Raw genomic sequence first — 24,943 nt, forward strand, 5'->3', positions numbered from 1 at the left:
AACATAAATGAAGCATTATAACAGTGCTGTGCGGACATGTGGGTCCTGTGTATACCCAGTCCCACAAACATCAGAGATATACGTAATCCATCAGGCAGCAGGGGCATCGGAGGGCATCAGTGACTCATACTGACCAGCGTGGGTGCTAAACGCCATTTACCATTCATCACCCTTGTGGATACAGATTAGATTGTAAGCACCTTGCAAATCATAATGACTGGAGCCCCCTGTACTGATCTGATAGCTCAGAAACCAGGGGGTCAGTGTAAGAGAAAACGTATCCTTTACTCTGATCTTATCCATCCCCCCACAGTCTACACATGGGCCATTGAGACATCAACGGGGCCCAGGTTCTAAGGGGGTGTGGCCTAATCTGGAGCTGTGACCGCTCCCCCTTCTCAATGTAAAATACTATGTGTGGCACAAAGGCGAACAACTCAACAGCTGTCCCCAGCCAGCCCCTGCACAAGCCCCTCCAACAGGCCCAGGCCAGGTAAGTAGTACATGCCCACCCTCCTTCCTTGGTTCCCCTGCACATGAGCAAAGACCACCATTGTTTCTAACTGCAAAAAATAACCCAGCTCCTAGGGGAGAATTAGGATAGTCTGATGAATGCCTTCGTAAGGCTCTCGGTGACATCCTCTACTGATTTCAATTCAGAAGCGGACAAATTAAACAATCCGCCATTAGGTAAACTGGATTTACTTCAGCAGACTGGATTGCAACAGCGCAGTAATAATTAGGAGGGTGAGGGGGTAACACATCTGCAGACTATTACAGAAAATATTTGTCAGGAGCCCTCAGTACTCAGATGGGCAACGTCAGGCAGTTTCCAGCAAGTTCTCTCCCCAACTGGTAACCTCTAGCCCCGTCAGTTGCCGGCCTTATACCCCAACATCACGGGACACCCAGGAGATTGAGTAAGACACAATAGACTGATATAACCTCAGAACGCAGACACCCGAGCAAACATGGTCGGGTTCGGCATATGATCCAAGTTCAATATTTGCAATCAGAGGAATCAGGATTGAGGCTGTTCCTGCTCACAGTTATAAACGTGACCGTAGACAGAGAGAGGAAGTCTGTGGCGAGTGCTGAGAGGACGGAGAATGGCCGCCAGCAGCTATAAGTACTATAATGATGAGGACTTTAATGCCAAGAAATTTGTGGAATCTCACTTCTCTGATGGGAAAGTCAGTATAACAGAGGAGAGTGTGGGCTTCCCAATAAAAATACTGCATGGTCTGTTTTCCTCAGGTCTGTATATTATATCCAGCTATCATCTGTATAATCACACATAATATAATAATACATTGGTGTATACTATATATGCACCTTTACCTTCAGGGCAATGGCTGAATTTGGGGTCTGGGGTCTTATACGGGAGGTTGTGTTAATATATATTATTTCATTTTTCACTGATATTTTTTTAGTTACTGTAGTAATTGTAATTAATACTGATTTTATATGGCTATACAGTAATTGGTGTAAAAAGGATTCATTTAATTTGAAATGTGACGATAATGAGCAGAACCTTGTATTTTGTCTTATTACATTGTAAAACTGCAATTTGTCAAGTCACCTATAGCTAGGGTCTTCCTCAGATTCTATAGGGGTCACCTTTCTGGTGTCTGACAAATGCTTCTATATTTTAACTGCGGTGAATGTTTAGCCGTTATGTCAATTCCACTTTTTCTTTTTTTCTTACTATAGTGCATGATTTACCCACCATATCCCTGTATATCCTTATCCATTAGGAATTTATCTAGGCCATTTTTAAAAGTAATGACCGAGTCCGCCATTACTACTCTCTCCGGCAGGGAATTCCAAACACATATTGTCCCTACTGTCAAGAAACCTTTCCATCTCTGTGTGCGAAATCTCCTTTCCTCTAACCTAAGCGGGTGTCTGCGTGTCCTTTGTGATTATCTTACCAAAAACAAATCCCCCACTAGCTCTGTGTATTGACCCCTTATATATTTGTAAATGTTAATCATGTCCCCTCTTAATCTCCTTTTTTCCCAGTGTAAACGTGCCTAGCAAGCCTTTCCTTGTATTCTAGCGTCTCCATTCCCTTAATCAATTTGGTCACCCGTCTCTGAACCTTTTCTAGTTCCAGTATATACTTTTTGTAGTATGGTGCCCATAGTTGTGGCACATGTGATGTGGCTTCACTAGTGATTTATATAATGGGAGTATAATACTCTCATCCCTTGCATCAATTCCCCGCTTTATGCATGCCTATACCGTGTTTTCCTTTTTGGCTGCATTCCTACTTTGGGTACTGCTGCTGAGTTTGTTATCAATGTGAACACCTAAATCTTTTTACAGTACAGAATCCCCTAGTTTTTCCCCATTTAGTGTGTAGGTAGTGTTTCTGTTCTTGCTACCAAAGTGCATTACCTTACATTTGTCTATATTCATAGGCCAATGCAGGGGGGGGGGGGGGTTCCTGTTGCCTGAAAAAAACCCTCCTCTAGGCAAGTGGGTCAAATTATGACAATTGCAATGGTATATAATATAATTACTAGAGCTGCCGCCACATCATGAAGTTTAAGCTGCTGCACATGTCCTGGAGTAGAAGCTTCTTCTGCTTCTGAGGCCTCAATCAGTGCACTGGACCAGAGAGTAGCTACCAAGAAGAAGAGATAGGAGCCTTACCTTGAGGTGGGAGAATGTGTGCTTAGAAAGTGCAGTACTGGTTCTATTATGTTTGTGTATTTATTTATTATGGTATGTTTAACCTTTTCCTGACCACTTACATTATCTTATTTATATTAAATATGCTTGATATACAGTTTATACTATAGACCATCTATACTGTTAAATATTAATACTGTATTCCATGTTCCGCAGAGTGGGAGATTGTGGATTGCAGTTGGAAACCCCCCTCTAGAAATCCTGCGTTTGCCAATGATATTGAACTTCATTCTCCATTTTGCTGTCCATGTTTCCAGTTTAAATAAGTGGTTCTGAAGAGACTCAGCGTCCCCCTCCGAATTTATAACCTTACACAGTTTGGTATCGTCTGCAAAAATTGACACCATGCTCTCTAGGCCAGGGATGGGAACCTTTGGCCCTCCAGCTGTTTTTGAACTACACATCTCAGCATGCCCTGCAACAGTTTCAGCATGGCCAAATAGCAAAACTTTAGCAAAGCATGCTGGTATGTGTAGTTCAACAACAGCTGGAGGACCAAAGGTTCCCCACCCCTGATCTAGACCTACCTCTAGAGTCTAGATCATTTATAAAAATGTTGAACTATAGTGGTCCAAGTACAGACCCTTGTGGCACACCACTTAGTACTTAAGTCCAATTCGAAAACGTTTCATTTACCACCACTCGCTGCTCCCTTTTATCCAACCAATTTCTAACCCAAGTGGGTTCCGAGTGTCACTAGCCAGCCAAGGTCCACACAGTTCATGTCATTTTCCAATTGTCTTGAACTGACGCTAAACCACAGTAGTGACAGCTATGTGTAACTGCAGGCCATGTTTTCTGTCTTCTCTGTTTACTACAGGACAGGTTAAGGGAAACACACTGCTGGATATCAGCTCTGGGGCTCTGGTCTACCAGCTCCTCTCAGCCAGTAACGTTTTCAAGGAGATCTATGTGATGGATTTTACAGACGCCAACATCAGACACTTCAGGCAATGGCTGGAGAAGGGGAAAGAAGCCACCGACTGGTCATATGCTTCTAAACAAGTCTGTCAGCTTCAAGGGAATAGGTACGCAATGGGTGTCACATCCATACATCTCTATGGGACCATTTATACAGTATAGCTACATTGTGCAAGATATATCTGTTAGACAGTGGATCACTCTGTGGTCTGTCTCCGTCCCCAGCACTAGAGGCAGCTTCCCAGCTCTAGTGTTTTCCCTCTTAGTGTCAGCTCAGTGCAGGAGGAGGTGCTTAGTGCACAGTCTGAGTGAGTTCTTCCCGGAGAGACAACTGCACTGACGTGCAGCGTCTGCTCTCCTGTGTGACCTTGTCTACCCCGCAGCCGCCCCCTGTGTGTATACAGCCGCATCCTGTGTGTACTGGGACGCTGTGTTACCGCTGTACTGCTTCACTTGTATACTGTGAGATCCTGCCACTGCAGAACATCTTCTATATACTACAAGCTGTTATCTGTGTTAGCTGAATAAACCAATCATCCCAGTTACGTGCCGTTGTGTGGACTAACATCCCTATCCGACACTGCCACACTCCGCCAACAATATCAATTAAGAATGTTGTAAAGCCAATGTCACCCACTGTGCTACTGTGCTGCTTATATGTATGTTATGGTTATAGCGTTTGAAGAAGAAACAAGAAATGGCTTAGCTAGGAAAGACCGAGTGGTGGGGTGAGGGGATCTATATTGCAGGGGGGTCAGTGGCTGGCAACAGGCTAAGTGATGAGGATTAACACTGAGAGGACAGGTAATTGCAGGGACAGCTGGGGTAAGTACTGTAACACTGGCACATAACTAATAGCAGGCAGCGCAGGTTATGTGAGGCAGGAACAAGTAGCAGATAATAGAACAGGAACAGGAAACTGCTCTGATAGTAACTGAACCAAGCAGGATGAGCAGTTACTGACTTACACAATTGTAGTCGCAGCAACAGCACAGGTGACGGGTGAGGAGCATGAATATAGAATACAGGAGACCGAGGGGGAATTAACTGAAGGCCTTAAACACAGGAGACATGAGAATTGCAACAAATCCTGAATGCTGTCACATATCTGGGCTGGGTTGAAAGTTATAGGCTTTGACTGTCATCCAACATCAGGTCTGTGGGGACACATCTCGGGTCCTTGCGGTCCTGCACTGCCGTGCAGTGACATACTGTGGCAAACAAAAATCCCCAGGAAAATGGCTGCCAAGTCCTTTTACCAGAGACCTGCATTCATGCTCAGTAAACTGGCACAAAGCCAGAGTCTACTGGTTCTCAATTATTTATGTGCTGCCAGTAGGACCAGGCTGGATTCTGCACACGAGCACATTGCCCCCTCCTCTCTTAATATGCCCCTACTGCTGCAGCTACATCGGCCGGGCCCCTCCTGACTTGTGCTGCTACGGTGGGTACTGGTTACCATCCTATATCTGTGGGTGATAATTACTGCTATTCAAGCCTTACATAGCATTAATTACAATTGCCCTTTGACATTAATTTTTCAAAGCCATCGATTATCGTTGAAAGACCGACGTTTAGCAATTGTGTTCCTACATGGCGAAAAATAAAAATAGTATTAAAAACATTACAAGTAAAAATGGTTTTCCAAGAATTTCCATGTAAAATAAATGTTATATTTCAATCATTAGGCATACTTCCCATAGCTAGTGTCCTTATATTGCTACCCTGTGATGGCGATAACATTGAACAACATCTGAGACCAGGTAATTTCACCATAAAACTTGCCATTTATTTAAGTAATATCCTAAATATCTATACTTTTAATACAAAATCACCATGTACCACAAATTGCTTTTCTAATTTCACTCCACGGTATCTTTTCTAAGACTATTACATCCTTCACTTTCCCTGCAACTCTCGCTGAACATTGCAGCCTCAGTAATTCACTATCCTCCTATTAACACTCAAGAGCTTTTTTCTTATCTATATACACTGACTGTAACATCCTCAATCTGTCGCTATAAATAACTTTCACACACCTCGAACAACTATACTTATCTCTCTCTCCTTCAGCTTTCACTAGCTGGGGATATATCACATAATTCAGGCCACACCCAATTGCCCCACTGACATTGTCACTAAATGCCTTTCTGCCATGTCATCTTGGATGTCATCTCGCCACCTCAAACTTAATTTTTTTCAGAATAAAATTACTTATATTTCCACTGGCCAATAGTAGTTACCAGTCTGATATCGCTATCACTGTTGATAACTCAACAATCAACTCTGCCCCACAAGCTCACTGTTTAGATGCCATCCTTGACTCTGAACTGTCCTTTGTTCCCCACATTCAATCTGTCTATAAATCATGTTACATACATCTAAGAAACATATCCAACATACGACCATATCTTACACAAGACACTGTAAAAACTCTAATCCATGCTCTCATTATCTCCCGCATTGATTTTTGCAATAATCTCCTTACTGACCTTCCCAGAAATAGACTCTCACCACTACAATCCATTTTGAATGCAACTGCAAGGCTAATCTTCCTCACCAACTGTTCATCATCCACTCTGTCAGTCCCTCCATTGTTTGCCTGTATTCTACCATATTCAATATGAAATACTTTTACTTACACATAAGGCTATTAACCAAACTGCACCAATATACATCTCTACACTCATCTCAAAATATCTCCCTACCTGACCTCCCCGCTCTGCACAAGATCTACGTCTCTTATCCACACTCATTATTTGCTCGCATTCACAATTGCAGGACTTTTTCCAAGCTGCACCCACGCTGACCTCCCATGCACAATAAGACTTTCCTCTAGTCTCTAAACCTTCAAGCAGTCCCTGAAAACTCACCTCTTCAACTAGCTTACCAGATTTTAGAACCGCCCACATAACCTTCATAAGCTGTTCTACCCAAATACATCCACTTTGTGAAGTCCTCACATATTTTGTCTTTATTCACTTTCACATCCTCCTGACCTTTGGCCAACATTGCTGTGTGATTATATCATACAGCCCATTAAGAACCTTTGCAATCTGGTGGACCATCATGCCATAGATAGCACCTATCCTTGTGTATTAATGCCTTTTTCCATATAGATTGTAAGCTTGCGAGCAGGGCCCTCCTACCTCTATGTCTGTCTGTTATTACCCAGTTTTGTTCTATAACTGTTGTTCCAATTGTAAAGTGCAACGGAATATGCTGCGCTATATAAGAAACTGTAAATAAATAAAATACTAAACTCTATGGTCTCTTTAATGGCAAGGCTCTAGGAGCCTCGGGGCCCATAGTAATCCAAGTTGTCAGACCTGTTGATGATGCCATACTAAATGTCAACATTATGACTGTTGAAGTTGTTACTGCTTGGTATAATGCATTATGTAGGGACCATTCTACAGGGTTTCTGCAAGCAGCTGGCATCGCAGCTCTCACCCATGCTAATAATTATCAATACGCCAAGAAATAAGCTCATTGATTGGCTGCCTGTGTTGACCCCGCTGTTGTGGATCAACCATCTGGAGACTGACGGATAGACCTGATGTCCTCTGTGGTGGGAGATTAATGGGGGATGAGGAATTTTTTTTGTGTCTCGGGGGGTAATTCAGATTTGATCGTAGATGTGCTAAATTTAGCACATCTACGATCAGTTACTCTGACATGTGGGGGGACGCCCAGCACAGGGCTAGTCTGCCCCGCATGTCAGGCCCCCCCCCCGCATGGCGCCTATACTATTGCACCTGCCGAGTAGCTCCCTGCCTGCGCAGCCTACCTGCACTGGCAGGCGGCTACCCGCCGCGTCCTGGGTCACAGCGGCTGCGTGTGACGTCATGCAGCCGTCACGGCCTGACCCTGCAACGGTCCGGACACGCCTTCGTTGTACGGACCATGCCCCACCAACGGCGTTCTAACGCCATTGGCACGCCCTGCTCCGCAACCGCCTCTGCCTGTCAATAAGGCAGAGGCGATCGCAGCCCTGAGAAGCTATTAGCATCTCACTGGGTCTCGTGGGGTGCACGTGCGCACTCCCCAAAGGGCTTCAGTCTGCGATCCAGTGTGGATTAGGCCCTTAGTGTCATTTATATAATGACTAACTGAAATACCCGGCATTGCCAGCGTTTACATTTCGCAGTTATTAAGTTATCAATGAGTTGGAAGTAACTGTTAACATATTAAAAATAATTAGTAGCTCTTCCAACACACCCATGATGTGGCTGCCTAGTGGCGTTTTTATTTTTGGGGTGTCACGAGTAACCCTGATCCCCAGCTTTTCTTTCTGTTAAGGTTTATAATTTTACATTGTGAGATGGGTTTTATAGTTTTCCTTCTGTTATCAGTGTTGCTATTCCAAAACTTTGGGGAACATAAAATTTTTTGTCTTCCCACCTCCATTTCTGTCGTTTTAGTCCATTGAATTCTGGTCATTTCTGTCAGTTATCACAGTTCATTAAAGTTTTCATCCAAATCCATCCAGTGGCAGGCACAGAACAGTCTCCCCTAGTATGTGTTTTGGGATCCAGTGTTACCATTCTGTGAAATTCTGTGACTAACTCATGAAGCTGATTGAGAGAATGCCAAGAGTGTGCAAAGCTGTCATCAAAGCAAAAGGGGGCTAGTTTGAGGAATCTAAAATATAAAACACATTTTGATGTCTTCAGTATTAATCTACAATGTAGAAAATAATTAAAATAAATAAAAACCATTGAAAGAGTAGGTGTGTCCAAAATCTAGACTGGTACTGTACATATATATATATATATATATATATATATATATTGTGGAAAAAGGGAGATAAGACCTTTATCGCGCTAGTACATAAACAGCTGCTCCTTAGGGGAAGTACTCCCTGTTAGATGGAGTACTGAGAGTGTGAATAGGGATGGTAAGGTTTTCCCCAGGGCGCTAATGGATCCCTTTGGTATGTCTGAAATTCTCACTCGTAATGAAAATTCATATCTCTCTTATATAGAAATTTTATAAAAAATATAACATATTTATTTAGTAAAATATAATAGAATACATTGTGTCACAATAAGTCTGCAGTGACCATCAACAAAGTTTCATACAGATATTAATGTTGATAACAGTACATTTCAATTGCAAGGCAACAGAACGGAGTATCTTCCTTGAAGACAAGACAGACACCGCTGTCTTAACCCAACGCGTTTCGTCCTACGGACTTCATCAGGGGTTGTACTTATAATCAACGGATCACTATATGGATAAGCAACTTAACGTATCTTCAGTATTACATAAAAACACTTAAAAGTGATATCGTACTAGATCTCACCACATGGAGTATCTAATCAGCAGATGATTAGATGTTTATTCATTCTACTGAGCCAAGTAATGTTAATTTTGAAAGCAATTGCGTTTTGAACCAATTGCCTTGGAAATTAATAAATAGAGCAGCTTTTCACATCCAAGCCTGAATTTACACAAATCAGAAAACTGTAAATGAGCCTCTCTGTGTTCAGTTGTGTGTAGCAGCTAGGAACACAACTGAACACAGAGAGGCTCATTTACAGTTTTCTGATTTGTGTAAATTCAGGCTTGGATGTGAAAAGCTGCTCTATTTATTAATTTCCAAGGCAATTGGTTCAAAACGCAATTGCTTTCAAAATTAACATTACTTGGCTCAGTAGAATGAATAAACATCTAATCATCTGCTGATTAGATACTCCATGTGGTGAGATCTAGTACGATATCACTTTTAAGTGTTTTTATGTAATACTAAAGATACGTTAAGTTGCTTATCCATATAGTGATCCGTTGATTATAAGTACAACCCCTGATGAAGTCCGTAGGACGAAACGCGTTGGGTTAAGACAGCGGTGTCTGTCTTGTCTTCAAGGAAGATACTCCGTTCTGTTGCCTTGCAATTGAAATGTACTGTTATCAACATTAATATCTGTATGAAACTTTGTTGATGGTCACTGCAGACTTATTGTGACACAATGTATTCTATTATATTTTACTAAATAAATATGTTATATTTTTTATAAAATTTCTATATAAGAGAGATATGAATTTTCATTACGAGTGAGAATTTCAGACATACCAAAGGGATCCATTAGCGCCCTGGGGAAAACCTTACCATCCCTATATATATATATATATATATATATATATATATATATATATATACAGGTTGAGTATCCCATATCCAAATATTCCGAAATACGGAATATTCCGAAATACAGACTTTTTTGACTGAGAGTGAGATAGTGAAACCTTTGTTTTTTGATGGCTCAATGTACACAAACTTTGTTTAATACACTAAGTTATTAAAAATATTGTATTAAATGACCCTCAGGCTGTGTGTATAAGGTGTATATGAAACATAAATGAATTGTGTGACTGTAGACACACTTTGTTTAATGCACAAAGTTATAAAAAATATTGGCTAAAATTACCTTCAGGCTGTGGGTATAAGGTGTATATGTAACTTTAATGTATTCTGTGCTTAGACTTAGGTCCCATCACCATGATATCTCATTATGGTATGCAATTATTCCAAAATACGGAAAAATCCGATATCCAAAATACCTCTGGTCCCAAGCATTTTGGATAAGGGATACTCAACCTGTATATATATATATATATATATATATATATATATATATAATATAATATATACATTTGTAGAGAAGGGCACTCAGTCCAGCTTTGAAAAAAATATATCCTTTTAATATCACCCCACCATGGGCATTAAAAAGTGAACAGCAAATCGCGGTGGCTCAGCATGAAATAATAAGATTTTACTCACCGGTAAATCTATTTCTCGTAGTCCGTAGTGGATGCTGGGGACTCCGTCAGGACCATGGGGAATAGCGGCTCCGCAGGAGACAGGGCACAAAAAGTAAAGCTTTTAGGATCACATGGTGTGTACTGGCTCCTCCCCCTATGACCCTCCTCCAAGCCTCAGTTAGGATACTGTGCCCGGACGAGCGTACACAATAAGGAAGGATATTGAATCCCGGGTAAGACTCATACCAGCCACACCAATCACACCGTACAACTTGTGATCTGAACCCAGTTAACAGTATGATAACCGTAGGAGCCTCTGAAAAGATGGCTTCCAACAATAACAACCCGATTTTTTTGTAACAATAACTATGTACAAGTATTGCAGACAATCCGCACTTGGGATGGGCGCCCAGCATCCACTACGGACTACGAGAAATAGATTTACCGGTGAGTAAAATCTTATTTTCTCTGACGTCCTAGTGGATGCTGGGGACTCCGTCAGGACCATGGGGATTATACCAAAGCTCCCAAACGGGCGGGAGAGTGCGGATGACTCTGCAGCACCGAATGAGAGAACTCCAGGTCCTCCATAGCCAAGGTATCAAATTTGTAGAATTTTACAAACGTGTTTTCCCCTGACCACGTAGCTGCTCGGCAAAGTTGTAATGCCGAGACCCCTCGGGCAGCCGCCCAAGATGAGCCCACTTTCCTTGTGGAGTGGGCATTTACAGATTTAGGTTGTGGCAGGCCTGCCACAGAATGTGCAAGTTGGATTGTGCTACAAATCCAGCGAGCAATCGTCTGCTTTGACGCAGGAGCACCCATCTTGTTGGGTGCATATAGTATAAACAGCGAGTCAGACTTTCTGACTCCAGCCGTCCTTGAAATATATATTTTCAAAGCTCTGACAACGTCCAGCAACTTGGAGTCCTCCAAATCGCTAGTAGCCGCAGGCACCACAATAGGCTGGTTCAAGTGAAACGCCGAAACCACCTTAGGGAGAAAATGAGGACGCGTCCGCAATTCTGCCCTGTCCGAATGGAAAATCAGATAAGGGCTTTTGGACGATAAAGCCGCCAATTCTGATACTCTCCTGGCTGAAGCCAGGGCCAGTAGCATGGTTACTTTCCAAGTAAGATATTTCAAATCCACGGATTTGAGTGGCTCAAACCAATGAGATTTGAGAAATTCCAAAACTACATTGAGATCCCACGGTGCCACTGGAGGCACAACCGGGGGCTGTATATGTAGTACACCTTTGACAAAAGTTTGTACTTCAGGCACTGAAGCCAATTCTCTCTGGAAGAAAATTGACAGGGCCGAAATTTGAACCTTAATAGATCCCAATTTGAGGCCCATAGACAATCCTGCTTGCAGGAAATGTAGGAATCGACCCAACTGAAATTCCTCCGTCGGGGCCTTCCTGGCCTCACACCACGCAACATATTTTCTCCAAATGCGGTGATAATGTTGTGCGGTCACTTCCTTCCTGGCTTTAATTAAAGTAGGAATAACTTCCTCTGGAATGCCCTTTTCTCTTAGAATCCGGCGTTCAACCGCCATGCCGTCAAACGCAGTCGCGGTAAGTCTTGGAACAGACAAGGTCCCTGCTGAAGCTGGTCCCGTCTTAGAGGTAGAGGCCACGGATCTTCCGTGAGCATCTCTTGAAGTTCCGGGGACCAAGTCCTTCTTGGCCAATCCGGAGCCACGAGTATTGTTCTTACTCCCCGTAGCCATATAATTCTCAGTACCTTTGGTATGAGAGGCAGAGGAGGAAACACATACACCGACTGGTACACCCACGGTGTTACCAGAGCGTCCACAGCTATTGCCTGAGGGTCTCTTGACCTGGCGCAATACCTGTCCAGTTTTTTGTTGATGCGGGACGCCATCATGTCCACCTTTGGTTTTTCCCAACGGTTCACAATCATGTGGAAAACTTCTGGATGAAGTCCCCACTCTCCCGGGTGGAGGTTGTGCCTGCTGAGGAAGTCTGCTTCCCAGTTGTCCACTCCCGGAATGAACACTGCTGACAGTGCTATGACATGATTTTCCGCCAGGCGAAGAATCCTTGCAGCTTCTGTCATTGCTCTCCTGCTTCTTGTGCCGCCCTGTCTGTTTACGTGGGCGACTGCCGTGATGTTGTCCGACTGGATCAACACCGGCTGACCCTGAAGCAGCGGTTTTGCCAGGCTTAGAGCATTGTAAATCGCTCTTAGCTCCAGTATATTTATGTGAAGAGACGTCTCCAGGTTTGACCACACGCCCTGGAAGTTTCTTCCTTGTGTGACTGCTCCCCAGCCTCGCAGGCTGGCATCCGTAGTCACCAGGACCCAGTCCTGTATGCCGAATCTGCGGCCCTCTAACAGATGAGCACTCTGCAACCACCACAGAAGAGACACCCTTGTCTTTGGCGACAGGGTTATCCGCTGATGCATCTGTAGATGCGATCCGGACCATTTGTCCAGCAGATCCCACTGAAATATTCGTGCGTGGAATCTGCCGAATGGGATTGCTTCGTAAGAAGCCACCATCTTTCCCAGGACTCTTGTGCATTGATGCACAGACACATTTCCTGGTTTTAGGAGGTTCCTGACAAGTTCGGATAACTCCCTGGCTTTCTCCTCCGGAAGAAACACCTATTTCTGAACAGTGTCCAGAATCATTCCCAGGAACAGCAGACGTGCCGTCGGGGTCAATTGAGATTTTGGAAAATTCAGAATCCACCCGTGTTGTTGAAGCACTACTTGAGTTAGTGCTACTCCGACCTCCAGCTGTTCTCTGGACCTTGCCCTTATCAGGAGATCGTCCAAGTAAGGGATAATTAATACGCCTTTTCTTCGTAGAAGAACCATCATCTCGGCCATTACCTTGGTAAAGACCCGAGGTGCCGTGGACAAACCAAACGGCAGTGTCTGAAACTGATAATGACAGTCTTGTACCACGAACCTGAGGTACCCTTGGTGTGAAGGGCAAATTGGGACATGCAAGTAAGCATCTTTTATGTCCAGGGACACCATGAAGTCCCCTTCTTCCAGATTCGCTATCACTGCTCTGAGTGACTCCATCTTGAACTTGAACTTTTGTATGTACAGGTTCAAGGATTTCAGGTTTAGAATAGGTCTTACCGAGCCGTCCGGCTTCGGTACCACAAAAAGTGTGGAATAATACCCCTTTCCCTGCTGTAGGAGGGGTACCTTGACTATCACCTGCTGAGAATGCAGCTTGTGAATGGCTTCCAATACCGTCGCCCTGTGTGAGGGAGACGTTGGTAAAGCAGACTTTAGGAACCGGCGAGGGGGAGACTTCTCGAATTCCAACTTGTAACCCTGAGATACTACCTGCAGGATCCAAGGGTCCACCTGAGAGTGAGCCCACTGTGTGCTGAAACTCTTGAGGCGACCCCCCACCGCACCTGAATCCGCTTGCAAAGCCCCAGCGTCATGCTGAGGGCTTTGCAGAAGCCGGGGAGGGCTTCTGCTCCTGGGAGGGAGTTGCTTGCTGCAACCTCTTACCCCTTCCTTTGCCTCTGGGCAAATATGACTGTCCTTTTGCCCGCTTGTTCTTATAGGAACGAAAGGACTGCGGCTGAAAAGACGGTGTCTTTTTCTGTTGGGAGGTGACCTGAGGTAAAAAGGTGGATTTTCCGGCTGTTGCCGTGGCCACCAAATCCGATAGACCGACCCCAAATAATTCCTCCCCTTTATACGGCAATACTTCCATATGCCGTTTGGAATCCGCATCACCTGACCACTGTCGCGTCCATAAACTTCTTCTGGCAGATATGGACATCGCACTTATCCTCGATGCCAGAGTGCAAATATCTCTCTGAGCATCCCGCATATAAAGAAACGCATCCTTTAAATGCTCTATTGTCAATAAAATACTGTCCCTATCCAGGGTATCAATATTTTCAGTCAGGGAATCCGACCACACCACCCCGGCACTGCACATCCAGGCTGAGGCTATTGCTGGTCGCAGTATAACACCAGTATGTGTGTATATACTCTTCAGTGTAGTTTCCAGCCTCCTATCAGCTGGATCCTTGAGGGCGGCCGTATCTGGAGACGGTAACGCCACTTGCTTTGATAAACGTGTGAGCGCCTTATCCACCCTAGGGGGTGTTTCCCAGCGCGCCCTAACCTCTGGCGGGAAAGGGTATAATGCTAATAACTTTTTTGAAATTAGCAGTTTTCTATCGGGGGTAACCCACGCTTCATCACACACGTCATTCAATTCCTCTGATTCAGGAAAAGCTACAGGTAGTTTTTTCACACCCCACATAATACCCCCTTTTGAGGTACCTGCAGTATCAGAGATATGCAAAGCCTCCTTCATTGCCGTGATCATATAACGTGTGGCCCTACTGGAAAATACGTTTGTTTCTTCACCGTCGACACTAGATTCGTCCGTGTCGGTACCTGTGTCGACTGACTGAGGTAAGGGACGCCTGGACAGGTACTAACTGGTTTGCCGGCCGTCTCATGTCGTCAACCGATTTTTGCAGCGTGCTGACATTATCACGTAATTCCATAAATAAAGCCATCCATTCTGGTGTCGACTCCCTAGGGGGTGACATTACCATTACCGGCAATTGCTCCGCCTCCACACCAACATCGTCCTCATACATGTCGACACACACGTACCGACACACAGCAGACACACAGGGAATGCTCTTATCGAAGACAGGACCCCACTAGCCCTTTGGGGAGACAGAGGGAGAGTTTGCCAGCACACACCCAAGCGCTATAAAAATATATACAAACAACCCTATAAAAGTGTTGTTTCTGTTATATGCGCTTAAATATATATAATATCGCCAAAAATTGCCCCCCCTCTCTGTTTTACCCTGTTTCTGTAGTGCAGTGCAGGGGAGAGTCTGGGAGCCTTCCCCTCAGCGGAGCTGTGCAGGAAAATGGCGCTGTGTGCTGAGGAGAATAAGCCCCGCCCCCTATTTCGGCGGGCTTTCCTCCCGTTATTGCTGAGACCTGGCAGGGGTTAAATACATCCATATAGCCCCAGGGACTATATGTGATGTATTCATTTTGCCAGAAAAGGTATTTACATTGCTGCCCAGGGCGCCCCCCCCAGCGCCCTGCACCCTCCGTGACCGCCGGTGTGAAGTGTGTGACAACAATGGCGCACAGCTGCAGTGCTGTGCGCTACCTCATGAAGACTGAAAGTCTTCTGCCGCCGGTTTCTGGACCTCTTCGCTCTTCGGCATCTGCAAGGGGTCGGCGGCGCGGCTCCGGGACCGGACTCCATGGCTGGGCCTGTGTTCGATCCCTCTGGAGCTAATGTCCAGTAGCCTAAGAAGCAAATCCATCCTGCACGCAGGTGAGTTCACTTCTTCTCCCCTAAGTCCCTCGTAGCAGTGAGCCTGTTGCCAGCAGGTCTCACTGAAAGAAAAAAACCTAACTTAAACTTTTATTCTAAGCAGCTCAGGAGAGCCACCTAGATTGCACCCTTCTCGGCCGGGCACAAAAATCTAACTGAGGCTTGGAGGAGGGTCATAGGGGGAGGAGCCAGTACACACCATGTGATCCTAAAAGCTTTACTTTTTGTGCCCTGTCTCCTGCGGAGCCGCTATTCCCCATGGTCCTGACGGAGTCCCCAGCATCCACTAGGACGTCAGAGAAAACTTGAAATATCATCTCCAAATCACTTGGCGTATCAATGCCTACATATCATTTCCAAAGGTGTTTCATTGTCATAGGGGTACAAATGGTAACTTAGCTGTCATTGCCATTTGTACCCCTATGACAATGAAACACACCTTTGGAAATGATATGTAGGCGTTAATACGCCAAGTGATTTGGAGATGATATTTCAAGTTATTTCATGCTGAGCCACCGCAATTTGCTGTTCACTTTTTAATGCCCATGGTGGGGTGATATTAAAAGGATATATTTTTTTCAAAGCTGGACTGAGTGCCCTTCTCTACAAATTCTTGCATTTATCTGGACTGTAATGGAACAGAACTTAAGGAGCACCACATATTTAAATATTAGAGTGTGCAAGTATTTACACATAGGATCTCTCTCTCTCTCTCTCTCTCTCTCTATATATATATATATAGCGGTGGCCCCGAAAGTGGTGGATTTCAATCTTCCCAGCAGGGCCCTCCTCCCTCATGTGCTTTCCCTCCCTCCCTTATACCATCATCTGCTCACCACTGCCACCAGCGGCACCAAAATTCTGTGTTCAGCTGGTGCTGATTCTGTGGGTATTACGACTGCAGCTCTGGTTATACAGTGTGTATCCCGTGCTCTGTGATGTTTCCTACTGTATTTGGTTTTTGCCTGCACTGTGTATATGTATGTACGGCGTCGTGGAACCCTTGTGGCGCCATATAATTGAAGAATAATGAAAATATTCTTAATCATAATACATGCCTCTTGTTTCATTGCAGCGCTGGGTGGCAGGAACAAGAGGAGAAAGTGAGAAGAGCCGTCAAAAGTGTTGTTAAATGGGATATCTTTGGAAGTGGTTGTGCAGATCCCCTACTTGTACCGCGGGCTGACTGTGTCCTCAGTCTCTGGATAATAAATATAATTAGTAAAACGAGGGAAGAATACCAGAGGAACCTGGCATCTGCCACATCATGGCTGAAGGTCGGAGGTTACCTGCTGCTCTTCACGGGGCTGAACATGACATTCTACACACTGGGGCAACACAAGTACTTTATCCTCCCATTGGATGAAGCCTTTGTGCGAGAGTCGGTGACTAAGGCCGGCTGTGTCATTGAGAAGGTGGAGTTACTGAGGAACAAGGTCAGCACTGATAAAGTTGATTATGATCATTTGCTTTTTATCCTGGCCCGCAAGGAACGCGAGGCCTAGAGGTGGCAAATGGGAAGATTCAGCTTATCATGGGCCGACGGCTGCTAACAAAGTACTAGTGCGGGGGAAGGATGGGGCTGTGTAATACTCAGTGGCCGATTTTACCTATGGGCTGCAGGACTGCATCCCTCCCAGGTAAAATCCGCCAATCCGCTCAGTGTCAGTGAAGCCAGGTGCTGTCCGTGACTGACTTCCTATTGGGAGTTCTACCTGCCAATCACAGACACTGCAAGCAGTCCCACTGGGAGGTGTTTCCTGCCTCCAGGACTGCCAGACCGGGCTGCCATAAGCAGAGAGCTGTCTTCCTGTGGGAAGCCACTCCCTGCCTTTCACGCAGCCCAATCCGGCTTCTATGGGCTGCAGCCAATGCAGATCCATTGCACAAATGCCAGGTTCCGGGGCTGTTTCCTCTCCTCTCTGGGCACGGGGTTAGCTGCAGGATTTTCAAGCAAAATGATTCAATAAAGAAATGATTTCTAAATGTCTCAATTGTCTCATATTATTCTGCTCATTATGCGGCTGATGCAGAGTTAAGCTGGAAACACCTCTATACATTTGTCGCGACATTATTATTAAAATTGAACCCGTTCTTTCAATATCGCAAGAATGTATATGTACCTACTATTGGGATGCATTCGGCATTCCAGCGGTCAGGATGCCGGCAGGATGCCGAAGCCGGATTCCTGATAACCCCTCAGGAGACCAGAGCTGGAACAAAACAGCCAACATCCTGCATGTAAGTATAGGGGTGGGGGTTAGGGTTAGGGCCTGGGGAGGGGGGGGGGGGGTGTTAGGCACTATAGGGGATAGGTATCCCGAACGCTGGCATTGCATACCCCACCCCTACGATCATGTCTTGTCTGAAGAAAACTAGCTGGATAGAAGGATTGAATCGAATGTGCTGATTCATAGTCATACAATTCGACCAGACAAGATTGTGGACACAAAGGCGTACATTCACCAGTATGCAGACTGTCTCTGTCCATGTGCTCGGTTTCTTAGCTGCCATCATTATCAGTGCACACTGGCGCCATCCCTAATACTTGTGCAAAAGAGCCATCTTAAAATGGGTGTAATTACATTTACACGCTAATTCCACCAATAGCACAAACACACTAATCAGCGCTACTTAGCATTGTACGGGCATCTATAGGTGCAGAGGCCCAATCATTTTGTAGCGCCGCCACTTAGAGAATTAGGAACAATGCTGTGCGGCCCAATCGGTTACAGAGGAACTAGTTATTTTGTAGCCTGTGTTGTATGGGGCCCTGTGGTACATTTACCCCGAATTACACAACACAGAATGGGCTTAGCTGTAGCCCCAACCAATACTTCATTCTTGGATAAGTAATAATAATAATAATAATTTTATTTATGTAGCTCTTTTTCCAATACGACTCGAGGCGCTTTACAGGCATCAAAAACAATGCACACAAGCCCTAATTCCGAGTTGTTCGCTCGCAAGCTGCTTTTAGCAGCTTTGCACACGCTAAGCCGCTGCCTACTGGGAGTGAATCTTAGCTTCTTAAAATTGCGAATGAAAGATTCGCAATATTGCGAAAAGACTTCTCTGTGCAGTTTCTGAGTAGCTCGAGACTTACTCTGCCAGTGCGATCAGTTCAGTGCTTGTCGTTCCTGGTTTGACGTCACAAACACACCCAGCGTTCGCCCAGACACTCCTCCGTTTCCCCAGCCACTCCCGTGTTTTTTCCGGAAACGGTAGCGTTTTTTCCCACACGCCCATAAAACGACCACTTTCCGCCCAGATACACCCACTTCCTGTCAATCACATTACGATCACCAGAACGAAGAAAAAAACGTGAGTAAAATACCTCACTGCTTAGCAAATTTACTTGGCGCAGTCGCAGTGCGGACATTGCGCATGCGCACTAAGCGGAAAATCGCTGAGATGCGAAGAAATTTACCGAGCGAACAACTCGGAATGACCACCATAATACAGAAGATTTAAGTAAAACAGCAGGTGACAAGCCACACAGACATAAAAAGAAAACCTTGAGCATAATGCAGGATCGGTGTAGACATTTTGGGTAACAACCTCCAAGGGTTGTGTATTCCACCCTCAAAGGTACCAGGTATGGCAGCCATCTTAGGTGCACTGCGTAGGATTACCCTGGGTGGAATAGTCTACCCCTAGAAGAGATGACACAAAATGGGGAGATTGTTATGTCTAAACACTCAGAGTAGAGTCCTAACAAAACCACCAGGTCCATGTAATTTTCATCCCATCCACAAGTGTACCAGATGAGGCAGCCATGTTGGATGCACTACAGAGGTTACACTGTGGGAGGTGAGCCATACAAGGACCCAAATGCATATATGGGAGAACTGACACTTGTGTAGTAGTAGTGTGATATACCCTGTATGGATAGAACCACATGAAGAACATCCTGCCTGAGGAGGAACCATCCAAGGCCACCATCTGGGATGCACTACGTAGGTCACACTAGCAGGGTGTGCAATCAGTGGAGGTACACATTACAGGAATAGGACACAGTGGAGGTACACATTACAGGAATAGCACACAGTGGAGGTACACATTACAGGAATAGCACACAGTGGAGGTACACATTACAGTAACAGGACACAGTGGAGGTACACATTACAGGAATAGCACACAGTGGAGGTACACATTACAGGAATAGGACACAGTGTAGATACACATTACAGGAACAGCACACAGTGGAGGTACACATTGCAGGAACAGCACACAGTGGAGGTACACATTACAGGAACAGCACACAGTGGAGGTACACATTACAGGAATAGCACACAGTGGAGGTACACATTACAGGAACAGGACACAGTGGAGGTACACATTACAGGAACAGCACACAGTGGAGGTACACATTACAGGAATAGCACACAGTGGAGGTACACATTACAGGAACAGGACACAGTGGAGGTACACATTACAGGAACAGCACACAGTGGAGGTACACATTACAGGAACAGCACACAGTGGAGGTACACATTACAGGAATAGCACACAGTGGAGGTACACATTACAGGAACAGGACACAGTGGAGGTACACATTACAGGAACAGCACACAGTGGAGGTACACATTACAGGAATAGCACACAGTGGAGGTACACATTACAGGAACAGGACACAGTGGAGGTACACATTACAGGAATAGGACACAGTGGAGGTACACATTACAGGAATAGGACACAGTGGAGGTACACATTACAGGAACAGGACACAGTGGAGGTACACATTACAGGAATAGCACACAGTGGAGGTACACATTACAGGAATAGGACACAGTGGAGGTACACATTACAGGAATAGGACACAGTGGAGGTACACATTACAGGAACAGCACACAGTGGAGGTACACATTACAGGAATAGCACACAGTGGAGGTACACATTACAGGAATAGGACACAGTGGAGGTACACATTACAGGAACAGCACACAGTGGAGGTACACATTACAGGAATAGCACACAGTGGGGGTACACATTACAGGAATAGCACACAGTGGAGGTACACATTACAGGAATAGCACACAGTGGAGGTACACATTACAGGAATAGCATACAGTGGGGTACACATTACAGGAATAGCACACAGTGGAGGTACACATTACAGGAATAGCACACAGTGGAGGTACACATTACATGAATAGGACACAGTGGGAGTACACATTACAGGAATAGGACACAGTGGGGGTACACATTACAGGAACAGGACACAGTGGAGGTACACATTACAGGAATAGCACACAGTGGAGGTACACATTACAGGAACAGCACACAGTGGGGGTACACATTACAGGAATAGCACACAGTGGAGGTACACATTACAGGAATAGGACACAGTGGAGGTACACATTACAGGAATAGCACACAGTGGAGGTACACATTACAGGAATAGCACACAGTGGAGGTACACATTACAGGAATAGCACACAGTGGGGGTACACATTACAGGAACAACGCACACAGTGGAGGTACACATTACAGGAACAGGACACAGTGGAGGTACACATTACAGGAATAGGACACAGTGGAGGTACACATTACAGGAATAGCACACAGTGGGGGTACACATTACAGGAACAGCACACAGTGGAGGTACACATTACAGGAATAGGACACAGTGGAGGTACACATTACAGGAATAGGACACAGTGGAGGTACACATTACAGTAACAGGACACAGTGGAGGTACACATTACAGGAATAGCACACAGTGGAGGTACACATTACAGTAACAGGACACAGTGGAGGTACACATTACAGGAATAGCACACAGTGGAGGTACACATTACAGGAACAGCACACAGTGGAGGTACACATTACAGGAATAGCACACAGTGGAGGTACACATTACAGGAATAGCACACAGTGGAGGTACACATTACAGGAATAGCATACAGTGGGGTACACATTACAGGAATAGCACACAGTGGTGGTACACATTACAGGAATAGCACACAGTGGGGTACACATTACAGGAATAGCACACAGTGGAGGTACACATTACAGGAATAGCATACAGTGGGGTACACATTACAGGAATAGCACACAGTGGAGGTACACATTACAGGAATAGCATACAGTGGGGTACACATTACAGGAATAGCACACAGTGGTGGTACACATTACAGGAATAGCATACAGTGGGGTACACATTACAGGAATAGCACACAGTGGTGGTACACATTACAGGAATAGCACACAGTGGAGGTACACATTACAGGAACAACGCACACAGTGGAGGTACACATTACAGGAATAGGACACAGTGGAGGTACACATTACAGGAATAGGACACAGTGGAGGTACACATTACAGGAATAGCACACAGTGGAGGTACACATTACAGGAATAGCACACAGTGGAGGTACACATTACAGGAATAGCACACAGTGGGAGTACACATTACAGGATCAACGCACACAGTGGAGGTACACATTACAGGAATAGGACACAGTGGGGGTACACATTACAGGAACAACGCACACAGTGGGGGTACACATTACAGGAACAGCACACAGTGGAGGTACACATTACAGGGATAGGACACAGTGGTGGTACACATTACAGGAATAGCACACAGTGGAGGTACACATTACAGGAATAGGACACAGTGGAGGTACACATTACAGGAACAGCACACAGTGGGGGTACACATTACAGGAATAGGACACAGTGGAGGTACACATTACAGGAACAGGACACAGTGGAGGTACACATTACAGGAATAGGACACAGTGGAGGTACACATTACAGGAACAGCACACAGTGGGGGTACACATTACAGGAACAGCACACAGTGGAGGTACACATTACAGGAACAGGACACAGTGGAGGTACACATTACAGGAATAGCACACAGTGAAGGTACACATTACAGGAATAGCACACAGTGGAGGTACACATTACAGGAATAGCACACAGTGAAGGTACACATTACAGGAATAGCACACAGTGGAGGTACACATTACAGGAATAGGACACAGTGGGGGTACACATTACAGGAATAGGACACAGTGGAGGTACACATTACAGGAATAGGACACAGTGGAGGTACACATTACAGGAATAGGACACAGTGGAGGTACACATTACAGGAATAGCACACAGTGAAGGTACACATTACAGGAATAGCACACAGTGGGGGTACACATTACAGGAATAGGACACAGTGGAGGTACACATTACAGGAATAGCACACAGTGGAGGTACACATTACAGGAATAGGACACAGTGGGGGTACACATTACAGGAATAGCACACAGTGGGGTACACATTACAGGAACAGCACACAGTGGAGGTACACATTACAGGAATAGGACACAGTGGAGGTACACATTACAGGAATAGGACACAGTGGAGGTACACATTACAGGAATAGCACACAGTGGAGGTACACATTACAGGAACAGCACACAGTGGGGTTACACATTACAGGAATAGCACACAGTGGAGGTACACATTACAGGAATAGGACACAGTGGAGGTACACATTACAGGAACAGCACACAGTGGGGTTACACATTACAGGAATAGGACACAGTGGAGGTACACATTACAGGAATAGCACACAGTGGAGGTACACATTACAGGTACAGCACACAGTGGAGGTACACATTACAGGAATAGGACACAGTGGAGGTACACATTACAGGAATAGGACACAGTGGGGTACACATTACAGGAACAGCACACAGTGGAGGTACACATTACAGGAATAGGACACAGTGGAGGTACACATTACAGGAACAGCACACAGTGGAGGTACACATTACAGGAATAGGACACAGTGGAGGTACACATTACAGGAACAGCACACAGTGGAGGTACACATTACAGGAATAGGACACAGTGGGAGTACACATTACAGGAACAGCACACAGTGGAGGTACACATTACAGGAACAGCACACAGTGGGGGGTACACATTACAGGAATAGGACACAGTGGAGGTATACATTACAGGAATAGGACACAGTGGGGGTACACATTACAGGAATAGGACACAGTGGAGGTACACATTACAGGAATAGGACACAGTGGAGGTACACATTACAGGAATAGGACACAGTGGGGTACACATTACAGGAACAGCACACAGTGGAGGTACACATTACAGGAATAGGACACAGTGGAGGTACACATTACAGGAACAGCACACAGTGGAGGTACACATTACAGGAATAGGACACAGTGGAGGTACACATTACAGGAACAGCACACAGTGGAGGTACACATTACAGGAATAGGACACAGTGGGAGTACACATTACAGGAACAGCACACAGTGGAGGTACACATTACAGGAACAGCACACAGTGGGGGGTACACATTACAGGAATAGGACACAGTGGAGGTATACATTACAGGAATAGGACACAGTGGGGGTACACATTACAGGAATAGGACACAGTGGAGGTACACATTACAGGAACAGCACACAGTGGGGGGTACACATTACAGGAATAGGACACAGTGGAGGTACACATTACAGGAATAGGACACAGTGGAGGTATACATTACAGGAATAGGACACAGTGGAGGTACACATTACAGGAATAGCACACAGTGGGGGTACACATTACAGGAATAGCACACAGTGGAGGTACACATTACAGGAATAGCACACAGTGGGAGTACACATTACAGGAATAGCACACAGTGGGGGTACACATTACAGGAATAGCACACAGTGGGAGTACACATTACAGGAATAGCACACAGTGGGGGTACACATTACAGGAATAGCACACAGTGGGGGTACACATTACAGGAATAGCACACAGTGGGAGTACACATTACAGGAACAGCACACAGTGGAGGTACACATTACAGGAATAGGACACAGTGGAGGTACACATTACAGGAATAGCACACAGTGGAGGTACACATTACAGGAATAGCACACAGTGGAGGTACACATTACAGGAATAGCACACAGTGGAGGTACACATTACAGGAATAGCACACAGTGGAGGTACACATTACAGGAATAGCACACAGTGGATGTACATATTACAGGAATAGGACACAGTGGAGGTACACATTACAGGAATAGGACACAGTGGAGGTACACATTACAGGAATAGGACACAGTGGAGGTACACATTACAGGAATAGGACACAGTGCAGGTACACATTAGAGGAATAGCACACAGTGGAGGTACACATTACAGGAATAGGACACAGTGGAGGTACACATTACAG

The 24,943-nt window shown here is 45.2% G+C and overlaps 1 protein-coding gene across 1 annotated transcript; it reads left to right on the plus strand.

The window, feature by feature from the left end:
* Positions 1-1,035: 1,035 nt before the first annotated feature.
* Positions 1,036-17,716, plus strand: LOC134933788 (nicotinamide N-methyltransferase-like). The gene is made up of 3 exons (XM_063929245.1): positions 1,036-1,257; positions 3,521-3,728; positions 16,802-17,716. Exons 1-3 carry the CDS (start codon positions 1,110-1,112, stop codon positions 17,229-17,231), a joined length of 786 nt encoding a protein of 261 aa, XP_063785315.1. The 5' UTR covers positions 1,036-1,109; the 3' UTR covers positions 17,232-17,716.
* The last annotated feature ends 7,227 nt before the right edge of the window (positions 17,717-24,943 follow it).

Source organism: Pseudophryne corroboree, chromosome 6, assembly GCF_028390025.1.
Source record: "Pseudophryne corroboree isolate aPseCor3 chromosome 6, aPseCor3.hap2, whole genome shotgun sequence".
Classification (NCBI taxonomy): Eukaryota; Metazoa; Chordata; class Amphibia; order Anura; family Myobatrachidae; genus Pseudophryne; species Pseudophryne corroboree.